Genomic DNA, 14,551 nt, shown 5'->3' on the forward strand with positions numbered 1-14,551 from the left:
CCGTAGTGAGCAAAATGTGTCAAAAGTTGAGACCGTAGAAATCAGCCATCTTTGTTTGTTTTCATTTGAACAATGTTGCCGTTGCTCAATACGCATATATGTATAGTTTTGTACACATCTACATAAGTTTTCAATTAAAATTTCATAATATAAAATATCAAATCTGAAAATAAACTATTAAAAATAGTTTATATATTTTTAAATAATAGCATTCGACTCTGATTTTGAGTTTTGATATTTTACACAACAAAACTATATATGCGTATTGAGCAATGGCAACATTGTTCAAATATAAAATGAGTAGCGGAATTCGCTGATCGAGCTATTAAGGTTACTTCAGTGACTTCCTTCCTCTTATGAGCTTAGTATATATTTGGTATCTGACTTGTGTGGAAGTATATGACGTATAAAATTAATTTATTTCGGTCGATATACATATGTATACCGTAAATACAATAGGCAAAACGTCTAAACTCCGTTATATTGTGTCGTATTTGTTATCAAAAATTGCGATTATATTCAAGTTATAATTTCTGAATTTTATTATTTTATGCTCAGATAATTTTTTTGGTTTTGTAAGATTAGAATTTTTTTGTTTTTGAAATCTTATTTAAAAAAAAAACAAAAATTTTATCGGGAAAGATCCATAAATTTTAAACAATTGATAAAAGAATATTGTCGTATCTGTGATTGATCAATATTTAAACAAGATTATTAATCAATATTTAAACAAGATTTAGTGAGCATTGTTTATCAAAGTTTTTATTTTAATCATAAAAAATAGTTGCATATTAGACACTCTATACTGCATACTATATTCCTGTCATGCATCTCATTAGTTATTTTAATTATGGCAATAGAATTGTTAAACAAACTGGTTGGCGCGCGTAAAATTGCTATAGTTTGAAGATATTAGCTAAAATTATACCAAAGCGAAGTGTATGGAAATTTCTGTGATTTCAGCCTCTAAATACAGAGAATATATGAATAAATACAATCTAGCCCTTTATCGTCGCTGTTATTAATTATTCACAATGCAGAACCGGGTAAGAAATATTAGTATACAAGGACGTATCAACGAAATAAATTTTAATTTGAGCATTTCATTGCTTGGTGTGTTAAATTAGAAATACAATTGAAGAAAATGGTGTAATTTCATGTGAAATATACTACATACATAAATATGTATGTATTTCATAAACTATTAGAATTCCTTTATAAAATTTTCATTACAATCTTGGTATTACACTGCATCTTTATATTCTTACGGGATTTGTCGAGATTTTACAACCCTAGTGTTGCAGTCTTTAACTTTATCGTAAAGTTTAACAGTTTTGATAGTCTAAATACTCAGAACGTTTTGACATCCAGCGCTATTTTTGTTGTTTACAGTGACTTAATATATTCATCCCGACCAAAAATTGGAATTAAATCTCAAATATTTTTGCGCGATATTTTTTTTCTACTTTCGACGTAGATTAACTCAGCTCAGTAAGTGTGCATCGGAACAATGTTAATCGATGGTATGATGAATTCAATTGCGGTCGTTGAACACTCCAAGACGAATTTCGGAAAGGTCGTCCAAAACCAGTTGTTGTTCGAGAAACTATTGATGCTGTGCGGAAACTGATATCACAAGAGATAACTACGGGTGTTAATGGGATTAGCATACATTCAATATTGCATGAGCATTTGACTGTAAACCAATTTGTTCACGTTGGATCCCACACAATTTTGCAATCGCTTAAAAAAGCATGATGTCAATTGCTCTAGAAAAATGTTAACAAAATACGATAACGGTGCTTCGAAACGGTACTTCAAGATGAGCGGAATCCAACAAAATTTGTTCGGGCATAAGAACTTCCAAGCGAATTTTTTGGAACAACTAGACATGTCAACCATACCACTGAAGCAACGCAGAACAGTAAATTCTGATTAGTACTTAACCATTTGTTTGCCAGTTGACTTTCAATATACATACATATTTGGAAAACCAACCGCCGAAGACGGATCACTCCTCACCACGAAAATGCGAGCTCTCACGCATGGACTGAAGCAACTGCATTTTTGAGCACCCAAAACATCCATTTGATGAGTTACGCTTCATATAGTCCTGATTTGGCACTAAATAACTTCTTTTTATTCTCGTTAGTAAAAATAAAATAAAGGGTCAACGTTTTTCGACACCTGAAGACGCGCTTGGTGCGTTCAAAAGGCATGTTTTGGAGATGCCTCAATCAGAGTAGTAGAAGTGATTCGACAATTGGTTAAAACGCATGCAAAATAATAATCTCAATTGAGAATATTTTGAAAAACAACAAAGCGATTTTCGAAGCTTAAAACACTTGGCGAAAACAGGGTTTTCATGAATGTCTTACTTTTAGAAAAGCTTAAGAGTATAATGATCTCATAATGTTCATTATGAACAGTTCAAATCAATTACGACCAAACTCAGATTGAACGACCAAATTTTGAATTATAAGCTGTTTTGACTTTACAAAACATTTTTTTAACATTAGTGAGAGTTTAAGGCAAAAGTACCTATCGGTTAGCCTAAAAAAATATCTCAATTTGGCAACAGGAATTGGTGATTTTGATTCACGTTTTCTCTAGTGATCATAGATCATATATACACTGATTACATTTACTCAGATTAACTTTAAACACATATTTAATAATAATGACTTTTTCACTGAGACCATGTATAGAAATATTTACCTTTCTTATTACAGACTTCCAACTATGCAAAATATTCACAATTTAATTTTTCAATTCCCGACTACTGTGTCTTTGGAGCGCTTTTGTTGTTCTCCACAGGAATCGGTATCTATTTTGGCTACATAAGGTAATAAATACAACGAAAATCAATAATAAATATTTACTAAACTTGCTTAATTTAGAAAGAAACCAGTTAAACCAAGTCGTGATGAGGAACTGGACGATTATAATGTACCGGACTTTGGTTCTAAAGGAATGAATGAATATATGCTGGGATCCAGACAAATGAAAGTGTTTCCAGTGGCAATGAGTCTTGTTGCAAGGTTAGTATGCCATTATTTTATGACTAAGAAAGTAAAGTGGTTTTGGGCACTAGACATAAAAATGAATCTTATATTGCCTTTTCGCTTCTTCATAATAGAATTTTGCTTTCTTAATAAAATAATGATTTACAAAAAATATCTGTCCCTATGAAAATAGCTACATTTCTGGCGCAACTATGCTGGGCACACCATCGGAAATCTACAACTATGGCACTCAATATTGGTTCATCATTATACCGATCATTTTGATGGCAATTACGGTGTCAAAAGTGTATATGCCAGTATATTCCGTGTTAAAAGTTAGTTCCTCTTATGAGGTAAGTATTTTCTTTTCGTTGTATTATATTAATAAAATAGCTTTTTATTAAAACTAATAATTTTATTTGTTACTGAGGTCAGATCATCAATAACTTTTCATGTTTAAAAGTATTTTTAGATTTAAACATATGTTCTCTTTAGGCATTTTTACGCTCTTACTTTTTCTCATCTTGCGTTTGATTAAATTGCCCATTTTAGAATTTGTAGATACTTCTTCCGGGTCTCGTCCGAATAATTATAATTAACCGCATTTTTAGTAGTTTCTGCAGATTGGATTTGAAATTAAGAATAGTCTCACACGTTCGTCTACCTTGAAATCATTTGGGGAGCCAAATTTTACTTAGTTCTAAGCAGGCAACCCTCTACAGAAAAGACATCTTTAAATGGACTAAAATAGCATTTCGAATATACATATGTATATTAGCAGGAATTGGGAAAATGGTGCGACTGTTAGACAATACAAATTCGCATTCAAATGATATAAATACATATATGTGTATACAAGACTGATAACAAAATAATTATGACCAGATTACAGTTATTAACAATTTTATAGTTTTTCCAAAAGATTTTTGATCATACATATGTACATAGGTACACATTAATCTACTTTAACCAAAAGAAAAATCTTATCAAAAATTTATCATAAATTTGTACATTTATCTACATCTTTTGTAGGTACCCTTTTGTTTATACCCTCTTCAAAATTATACCAGATATACAGTTTCTGAGAAATCAAATAGTCTAATTTTACGGAAAATGTTGCATTCGTGAATATGATCCTAGAGTTTGATGCAATTGTCGCGAAAATTATACTATTTTGAAGCTTGTTGGGGATTGCGCTAAAAGCAGGATTTCCTCCGTACAAATCAAGATCAAGTTTGTCCCTGCATAATTTTTTTCTCAAAAGAAAGTAGTAGAAAGTTCTAAGTAAAGTTGCAATTATAAAGACTTTAATTAGAAATTTTGAAAACATTTTAGAAATCCTTAAAATTATACAACAGTTTTTGTTTTTTTTTTTAGATGGAACCAGTCTGTATAAACTTGATTATTAAGTTGGAAAGGGATGATATATTTTCATGTCGCAGCAAACCTTGAAATATTGAGTAAAGTTAATTGAACCAGGATTAACAGCATAGACATATTTATAATTCATAAATATAAGGTTGCTCCATTATGTAAAGAATTTTTTCAAGATTTTAGGCTCCCGAGATCTTTTAAAAAATTTTCTCTTATTTCTTCAGACTTACAAAAAAATTTTGCGTTTACTTTTAGTATTTGGAAATTCGTTTCGGCGGCAGTGTTCGGACAATTGCCGCGGTTCTGTTCACTCTTAACACGGTAGGTATAAAGAAATCATTCGCTTAGATAATGAAATGATGAAATCATTATTTCTACTATTCGCTTCAGATATTATACTTGCCAATAGTTTTATATGTGCCCTCGTTAGCGTTTAATCAAGGTAAGATTACAGTCTTGGTTATATTTTACCAAGACAACATGAAAATTTTGATTAATATGTTTTTCTATTATTTCTTCTTAGTCACTGGAGTTAATGTATACATCACCAGTAGCTTCGTCGGTTTAATTGTGGTGATCTACACAATATTGGTAATATATAGACATATAGTATATAGTTAAGAGAAAGAGACATTCGCATGCGAGTATGTAGTAATTATAATAAATGAACGCGCTTATCGACTTATTTCTGTTGAGACTTGTAATATGTTACGAAAATCCCGCTTAAGAACTTAATAACTGCCTGGAGTTGCCAATCGAAAGAAGAATATTATATTAATATAATCAAAAATATACACTAACAGAGTCAAAAAGAAAGATAGTAGTACCACTTTAGGTAATTGTGACGAATCGACAATTATTTTCAGAATCGATATTAGTTTGAGAACTTAAGTTAAAAAACAATACTATTAGTAATTGCAATTAATACTAGTTACATTCTTTTTCTATGTTAGTGAAATCGGTCTACCTGTCTCTTTAAAACCACCACTTTAACGAATATGGGTGAATTAACTATATAAATATAAATTTTAGGGTGGTATTAAGGCTGTGATCCACACTGATGCTTGGCAAACATTGGTTATGTTTATTGGGCTTATAGTTGTCGTCCTACTTGGAACGATATATGCAGGTGGATTTGGACCAGTATTTCAGCACGCTGCTGAAGGTGGGCGCATCATATTTGCTAAGTGAGTCCAAATAATTAATGAAAGAAAAAAATAAGTGCGTTCGTATTTCCCTGCAGCAATATCTATGCATGATACTCGTATCACTATGACGTTTTCGTCGTTTTCACAATATTTTACAATTATATAATTTTCTACATATCATTTTTTTTATTACAGTATAAACCCATCATTATATGAGAGACAGTCATTATGGGCTGTATTGATTGGTGGCTTTTTCTATTGGACCTGTAATAATAGTGTAAATCAGACTATGGTTCAACGTTACTTGTCCCTGCCGACATTGAAGAAAGTACAGCAATCGATGACCATCTTTACGATTAGTGCTATAATATTCATTTCGTTTTGCTGCTTTGCCGGTTTATTGATATTTGATTTCTATCGAAACTGTGATCCACTAAGCGCTGGACTTATCTCGGTAAATATTATATTACCATTTATTTGGTACTCAATCGAATTAGTTAATTTTTTTACAGAATAACGATCAATTACTACCGGTCTATGTAATGCAAATTGTTGGTCATCTACAAGGCATACCGGGTCTCTTTATAGCCGGCGTCTTTGGCGCAGGCTTAAGTACTTTATCGATAGGATTTAATTGTGCTGCTTTGGTGATCCTTCAGGATATTGTGCGTGCTAGTTTTAAAGTGAAGCTAAGCGAACGCGCTTCAACGATTCTTGTCAAATTCACAATAATTATTCAGGGTATAATTACGGTTGCGTTAATTTTTGTACTCGAAAAGTTAAGTGGCATTTTGAGTGTAGTGTCCTCACTGATTGCCATTGAAACTGGTACCAGTTGTGGTATATTCACACTCGGCATGTTGGTACCATGGAGCACAACGAAAGGTGCTTTGGCTGGCGCTGCTGCAGGCGCAATTATGTCAGGTTGGGTGTCTTTTGGCACACAAGCAGCAATAGCAAGCGGTCAACTTGGTTCGCATAAGTTGGAAGTTTTCGTATCGGAATGTCCCGCTAATTCCACAATAACTGTACCCGGTTATGTTGATGAGTCGGACGTATTTCCCTTATATCGTTTATCATATCATTGGATAACAGTAATTGGTTTTTTATCAACATTGCTGGTTGGCACGGTCACATCTTTCCTTTGCGGACCAAAGGATTTGAAAACGTTGGACGCAAATGTAATATCACCTGTAATTCATAGGTAAGAGCGATTTCTATATACCCCAGGTCTAATCCCCCTAAAAGCTCGAAAGTTTTAGAGCTACAATTAATGATTTCCGATGCGTTGGGACGATTTTTTTGTTCCAAAATTTATTACTAATTTATTTCAATATTTCTTTTTACTCAACACAGATTTTTACCAAAGGAATGTTTCAATATTACGCCTGATTCAAGCCCTTATTTTAGCCGAGCTAATTCTGCACGAACATCAACTTATATCTTGAATAAGTCCAAACACAAAGGTGCTACGGAGAAATACTAAAATATACAAATTGAATAAAACTTAATTTTTAATCTATTTACTTTTTTAAACCAATGCTTTTTGATTTATTCAGTCGTAAGTGGGACAAAATTCAGATAAATATCTGCCTTTAATGTTAATCTTCGCAAATAGATACAGCAATAGTGTTAGTTCTTCTTCCTTAAAACCACTCCTCCTTATCAATCTTAAGAAGATATTGCTAAATGAATAATAATGTATCAGCATTCGACTTCTGGCTCTTCAGCAAACTCAAACGACCGCTTCGGGGAAAGCGTTTTGAGGCCATTAAACGAGAATCGCTACGCGCATTGAAGGTTATTCCGGAAATTGACTTTAACAACTGTTTCCGAGGATTGGAAAAAACGTTGGCATTGAGGGGGCGATATAGATTTTGAGGAGAAATTAAGAATTTTAAAATTATGAAAAAAATCTTACTACTTTTTGCTCTTAGTACTAAACTAACAACAAAAATGATTATTTTGATGTGACATTTGGCATAGATACCACCAAGATACATAAATCTTATATGGACACATCATTCTTCGTATAAAGAAGTACTTTCTTAATAATGTAATTACTTAAATTTTTCCCTATAAGTTACATTGCTCACTCTACTATGATGGGCACCACATCCACTATTTTCTATCATTAGATTTGAGGACTGAATGAGGAGAAGAAAGTGTCTAAATGTTTACACCTCATTTTCTTCAACTAGCTTACGCAGTGAGATATCCTTGTGTTATTTCCGAAGCACATCACATTGAGATGCGAATGTCACCTAAGCACTGGGTAGACAGGGTGCTTGCTTTTCTTTTATAGAGCTAGCTAGCAGCCAGCTTAACATGAAGTCACGTTGTAACTTCCAAGGCACATCACATCGAGGCGCGAATGTCACCTAAGCCCTGGCTAGGCAGGGCGCCTGCTTTTCTTTTATAGAGCTAGCTAGCAGCCAGCTTAACATGAAGTCACGTTGTGATTTCCGAAGCACATCACATTGTGGCGCGAAAGTCACCTAAGCACTGACTAGGCAGGGCGCCTGCTTTACTTTTTTAGAGCTAGCTAGCAGCGAGCTTAACATGAAGTGACTTTGTGATTTCCAAAGCACATCACATTGAGACGCGAATGTCACCTAAGCACTGGGTAGACAGGGTGCCTGCTTTTCTTTTATAGAGCTAGCTAGCAGCCAGCTTAACATGAAGTCACGTTGTGATTTCCGAAGCACATTACATTGAGGCGCGAATGTCACCTAAGCACTGGCTAGGCGGGGTGCCTGCTTTTCTTTTATAGAGCTAGCTAGCAGCCAGCTTAACATGAAGTCACGTTGTGATTTCCGAAGCACATTACATTGAGGCGCGAATGTCACCTAAGCACTGGCTAGGCAGGGTGCCTGCTTTTCTTTTATAGAGCTAGCTAGCAGCCAGCTTAACATGAAGTCACGTTGTGATTTCCAAAGCACATCACATTGAGACGCGAATGTCACCTAAGCACTGGCTAGGCAGGGTGCCTGCTTTTCTTTTATAGAGCTAGCTAGCAGCCAGCTTAACATGAAGTCACGTTGTCATTTAGAAAGCACATCACATTGTGGCGCGAATGTCACCTAAGCACTGGCTAGGCAGGGTGCCTGCTTTTCTTTTATAGAGCTAGCTAGCAGCCAGCTTAACATGAAGTCACGTTGTGATTTACAAAACACATCACATTGAGGCGCGAATGTCACCTAAGCACTGGCTAGGCAATTAAGGATCCATATCATAAAGCCATATTCCAATATAGTTCCAGTTGAATTGTATTTAAAGCAATTAGTTTTGATTTATATTACAATGACGGAAATGTTGGGGTCAAAACTAATGTACTGTGCATACGTTAAAGCCTTCGTGCCCACACAAAACTATTGGAACTTCTACTATACCAATTTTATATAATTATTCAAAGAACTAAGAATCTAGAAACCGCCAGTCAGGCGAATATTGCCCGATTCCTGTTTTTTTTTTTTGTTTTCTAATTGTACAGATGTTCGAACACTAATCGGAAGTTATCATTCTATCTAACATTTACGTGTTGCTGAAAAGCATCAGTTTGAGACACCCTATATATACATAATAACTAGTTTATGCGATATGATATCGCACATAAGGTTAGCTCAGTGACTTCCTTCCTATTATGAGCTTAGTATATACAAGTATTTGGTATCTAAACTTGTGTGAAAGTATATGACGTATAAAATTAATTTATTTCGGTTGATATATACTTTAAACATAATAAGAAAAACGTTTCATATTTGTTATCAAAAATTGCGATTATATCCAAATTTAATTTCTGAATTTTATTTTTTTATGCGCACATAATTTTTTTGGGTTTGCGAGATCAGGATTTCTTTATTTTGAAATCTTATAGAAAAAAAATTTGTATCGGAAAAGATGTCCTCTAGTCAACAAATTTTAAACAATTGATAAAAGAATATTGTCGCAGTTGTGATTGATCAATATTTAAACAAGATTTAGTGAGCATTGTTTATCAAAGTTTTTTTTTAATCAAACAGAATATTTGCATATTAGACACTCTATACTGCATACTATATTCCTGTCATACATCACATTTATTTGTTAGTTATTTTAATTAGGGCAATAGAATGGTTAAATAAACTGGTTGGTTAGAGGATTAATAAAAAAATAAACAACGTTCGCTCGTAAAATTTCAATAGCTGGAAGTCATTAGCTAAAATTTTACCAAAGCGAAAATTTCAGTGACACTGCAGCGGTTGTCTGATACTGCCCAAATAATTTCAAAGGCTTTTAAATACAGAGAATATATGAATAATTATAATCTAGCCTTCTATCGTCGCTATTATTAATTATTCACAATGCAGAACCGGGTAAGAAATATTAGTATACAAGGACGTATCAACGAAATAAATTTTAATTTGAGCATTTCATTACTTTGTGTGTTAAATAAGGAATACAATTGAATAAAAAGGTGAAATTTCAAATGAACTACAAATACATATGTATATCGTAAACTATTAGAATTACTTTAGCAAAAACCTTTTAAAATTTTAGTGTTAGATTGCATTTTTATATTCTTAAGTATGTTGCCTTTTATATTTTGGGATTTGAAAATCCTAGTGTTGCATTCTGGAAACTCACAACGTTATTGAAAAGTTTGACATTTTTGATGGTCTAAATTTTGATTTATAAGCAGTTTTGACTTTGCAATACATATTTTTAACACTAATGAGAGCTTTAAGGCAAAAAGACCTATCGGTTAGCGTAAGAGATATTTCAATGTAATTTGGCACCAGGAATTGGTGATCTTGATTCACGTTTTCTCTAGTGATCATAGATCATATATACACTGATTACATTTACTCAGAATAACTCTAAACACATATTTAATAATAATGACTTTTTCACTGAGACCAAGGATAGAAATATTTACCTTTCTTATTACAGACTTCCAACTATGCAAAACATTCACAATTTCATTTTTCAATTCCCGACTACTTTGTCCTTGGAGCGCTTTTGTTGTTCTCTACGGGAATCGGTATTTATTTTGGCTACATAAGGTAATAACTACAACGAAAATCAATAATAAATATTTACTAAACTTGCTTAATTTAGAAAGAAACCAGTTAAACCAAGTCGTGATGAGGAACTGGAAGATCATAATGTGCCGGACTTTGGTTCTAAAGGAATGAGTGAATATATGCTGGGATCCAGGCAAATGAAAGTGTTTCCAGTGGCAATGAGTCTTGTTGCAAGGTTAGTATGCCATTATAGACATAAAAATTAATCTTATATTCCCTTTTCGCTTCTTCATAATATAATTTGTTTTCTTAATAAAATAATGATTTACAAAAAATATCTGTCCCTATGAAAATAGCTACATTTCTGGCGTAACTATGCTGGGCACACCATCGGAAATCTACAACAATGGCACTCAATATTGGTTCATCATTATATCGATCATTTTGATGGCAATTACGGTGTCAAAAGTGTATATACCAGTATTTTCCGTGTTAAAAGTTAGTTCCTCTTATGAGGTAAGTATTTTGTTTTCGTTCTATTATATTAATAAAATCGCTTTTTATTAAAACTAATAATTTTATTTGTTACTGTTAAAAGTTATTGTTAAAAGAAAGTAGTAGAAAGTTCTAATTGGAGTTGCAATTCTAAAAACTTTAATTAGAAATTTTGAAAACATTTTAGAAATCCTTATACATTAGTTGAGAAGGAACCAGTCTGTATAAACTTGATTATTAAGTTGGAAAGGGAAAATATATTACATTTCATTTTTCATGTTGCAGTAAAGTTAATTGAACCAGTATTAACAGCATAGACATATTTATAATTCATAAATACAATATAAGGTTGCTCCATTATGTAAAGAATTTTTTCAAGATTTTAGGCTCCCGAGATCTTTTCAAAAATTTTCTCTCATTTCTTCAGACTTACAAAAAAATTTTGCGTTTACTTTTAGTATTTGGAAATTCGTTTCGGCGGCAGCGTTCGGACAATTGCCGCGGTTCTGTTTACTTTTAACTTGGTAGGTATAAAGAAATACTTCGTTTAGATTACGAAATGTTGAAATTATTATTTATATTATGCGCTTCAGATTTCGTACTTGCCAATAGTTTTATATGTGCCCTCGTTGGCGTTTAATCAAGGTAATTTTACAGTAAAATGCTATATTTTATCAAGAAAAGTTTGATTAATATATTTTTCTATTATTGCTCCTTAGTCACTGGAATAAATGTATACATCACTAGTAGCTTCATCAGCTTAATTGTAGTGATCTACACCATATTGGTAATATATAGATATATAGTATATAAGAGGTTAATATTTGGAGTTAGAAAATGTGGCTTGATTAGGAAAAAACCGAAAATAAGAGACACTCGCATGTGGGCATCATAGTAATAAAAAATGAACGCGCTGATGGACTTATTTCTGCTGAGAATTGTAATTAATGACTATAACCTATCAAAATACTTTGTGAAAATCCCGGTTAAGAACTTATAACTTCTTTCAACGCCTTACTTGTAGAGTTTCCAATCGAAAGAAGAAGATTATACTAACATAATTAAAAAAATTCATTAAGAGTGTCAAAAAGAAAGAGAGCAATACCACTTTAGAGTATTGTGACGAATCTACAATGATTTTCAAAACCAATAATAGTTTGAGAACTTAAGTTAAAAAATGATAACCGTAATTAGTACTAGTTAGTTCCTTTTTCAATATACTGAAATCGGTCTATCTGTCTCTTTAAAACCACCATTTTAGGTTAAACGAATATGGATGAATTAACTATCTAAACATAAATTTTAGGGTGGTATTAAGGCTGTGATCCACACTGATGCTTGGCAAACATTGGTTATGTTTATTGGGCTTATAGTTGTCGTCCTACTTGGAACGATATATGCAGGTGGATTTGGACCAGTATTTCAGCACGCTGCTGAGGGTGGGCGCATTATTATTGCTAAGTAAGTCTAAATAATCGTTGAATGAAAAATAAGTGCGTTCATATTTCCCCGCAGCAATATCTATGTATGATATATATTCTACAATTATATAATTTTCTACCTATCATTTTTATATTACAGTATAAACCCATCGTTATATGAGAGACAGTCATTATGGGCTGTACTGATTGGTGGCTTTTTCTATTGGACCAGTAATAATAGTGTAAATCAGGCTATGGTTCAACGTTACTTGTCCCTGCCGACATTGAAAAAAGCACAGCAATCGATGACCATCTTTGCGATTAGTGCTATAATATTCATTTCGTTTTGCTGCTTTGCTGGTTTATTGATATTTGATTACTATAGAAACTGTGATCCACTAAGCGCTGGACTTATCTCGGTAAATATTAAATTACCATTTATATGGTACTCGATAAAATTACGTAATTTTCTTACAGAATAGCGATCAGTTATTACCGATCTATGTAATGCAAATTGTTGGTCATCTGCAAGGCATACCGGGTCTCTTTATAGCTGGCGTCTTTGGCGCAGGCTTAAGTTCTTTATCGATGGGATTTAATTGCGGTGCTTTGGTAATTCTTCAGGATATTGTGCGTGCTAGTTTTAAAGTGAAGCTAAGCGAACGCGCTTCAACGATTCTTGTCAAATTCACAATAATTATTCAGGGTATAATTACGGTTGCGTTAATTTTTGTACTCGAAAAGTTAAGTGGCATTTTGAGTGTAGTAGCTTCGCTGGTTGCCATTGAAACTGGCACCAGTTGTGGTATATTCACACTCGGCATGTTGGTACCATGGAGCACAACGAAAGGTGCTTTGGCTGGCGCTGCTGCAGGCGCAATTATGTCAGGTTGGGTGTCTTTTGGCACACAAGCAGCAGTAGCAAGCGGTCAACTTGGTTCGCATATGTTGGAAGTTTTCGTATCGGAGTGTCCCGCTAATTCCACAATAACTGTACCCGGTTATGTTGATGAGTCGGACGTATTTCCTTTATATCGTTTATCATATCATTGGATAACTGTGATTGGTGTTTTATCAACATTGCTGGTTGGCACGGTCACATCTTTCCTTTGCGGACCAAAGGATTTGAAAACGTTGGACGCAAATGTAATATCACCTGTAATTCATAGGTAAGAGCGATTTCTATATACCCCAGGTCTGTTCCCTCTTTAAAAGCACGAATGTTTTAGAGCTACAATTAATGATATTCCAAAATTTATTACTAATTTATTTCAATATTTCTTTTTACTCAACACAGATTTTTACCAAATGAATGTTTCAATGCTACGCCTAAATCAAGCCCTCATTAAACCCGAGCTAATTCTGAACGAACATCAACTTATATTTTGAATAAGTCCAAACACAAAGGTGCTACGGAGAAATACTAAAATATGCAGATTGAATAAAACTTAATTTTTTATCTATTCACTTTTTTAAACCAATCCTTTTTGATTTATTCAGTCGTAAATGGGACAAAATTCAGATAAATATCTGCCTTTAATGTTAATCTTCGCAAATAGTTACAGCAATAGTGTTAGTTCTTCTTCCTTAAAACCACTCCTCCTTATCAATCTTAAGAAGATATTGCTAAATGAATAATAATGTATTAGCATTCGACTTCTGGCTCTTCAGCAAACTCAAACGACCGCTTCGGGGAAGCGTTTTGAGCCAATTGAAGCCATTAAACGAGAATCGCTACGTGCATTCTTCTTCTAAAAATTGAGGCTTTAATGTCACCTAATTTCCGATGATTACAGATTGGTTGATTGGCGATGTTGATTTTGAGGAGAAATTAAGAATTTGAAAATTATGAAACGACTCGTGCACTTTGCTACGGGATAGACAATCATCGCCGTAAACTTATTTCATCAATTGAAACGCTTCGGTAAAAGTTTTGCAAATTTTTAAACAAAATTTAATGTTGGCCCTTTGTTCGAAGCTCATTTTCGCACCGATAATACATACATATGGACACTTAAAACGGAATAACTTCACTTCTAATCTATGAAATGTCATGAAATTCTCACTCGATAAATATAGACAAATAGATGGTGCCACCAGAG

At 33.3% G+C, this 14,551-nt stretch overlaps 1 protein-coding gene and 1 pseudogene across 1 annotated transcript; both read left to right on the forward strand.

The window, feature by feature from the left end:
* Nucleotides 1–329: 329 nt before the first annotated feature.
* On the forward strand, nucleotides 330–7,063 carry LOC125775807 (sodium-coupled monocarboxylate transporter 2-like). Its single transcript, XM_049446636.1, has 12 exons — nucleotides 330–446; nucleotides 861–1,046; nucleotides 2,733–2,845; nucleotides 2,901–3,041; nucleotides 3,199–3,358; nucleotides 4,635–4,700; nucleotides 4,770–4,821; nucleotides 4,903–4,970; nucleotides 5,412–5,566; nucleotides 5,723–5,981; nucleotides 6,040–6,731; nucleotides 6,884–7,063. Exons 2-12 carry the CDS (start codon nucleotides 1,035–1,037, stop codon nucleotides 7,011–7,013), a joined length of 1,848 nt encoding a protein of 615 aa, XP_049302593.1. The 5' UTR covers nucleotides 330–446; nucleotides 861–1,034; the 3' UTR covers nucleotides 7,014–7,063.
* A 2,665-nt stretch (nucleotides 7,064–9,728) lies between these two features.
* LOC125775810 (sodium-coupled monocarboxylate transporter 2-like) lies at nucleotides 9,729–13,926 on the forward strand (annotated as a pseudogene).
* Nucleotides 13,927–14,551: the final 625 nt, after the last annotated feature.

Source organism: Bactrocera dorsalis, chromosome 1 (genome assembly GCF_023373825.1).
Source record: "Bactrocera dorsalis isolate Fly_Bdor chromosome 1, ASM2337382v1, whole genome shotgun sequence".
Lineage (NCBI taxonomy): Eukaryota > Metazoa > Arthropoda > Insecta > Diptera > Tephritidae > Bactrocera > Bactrocera dorsalis.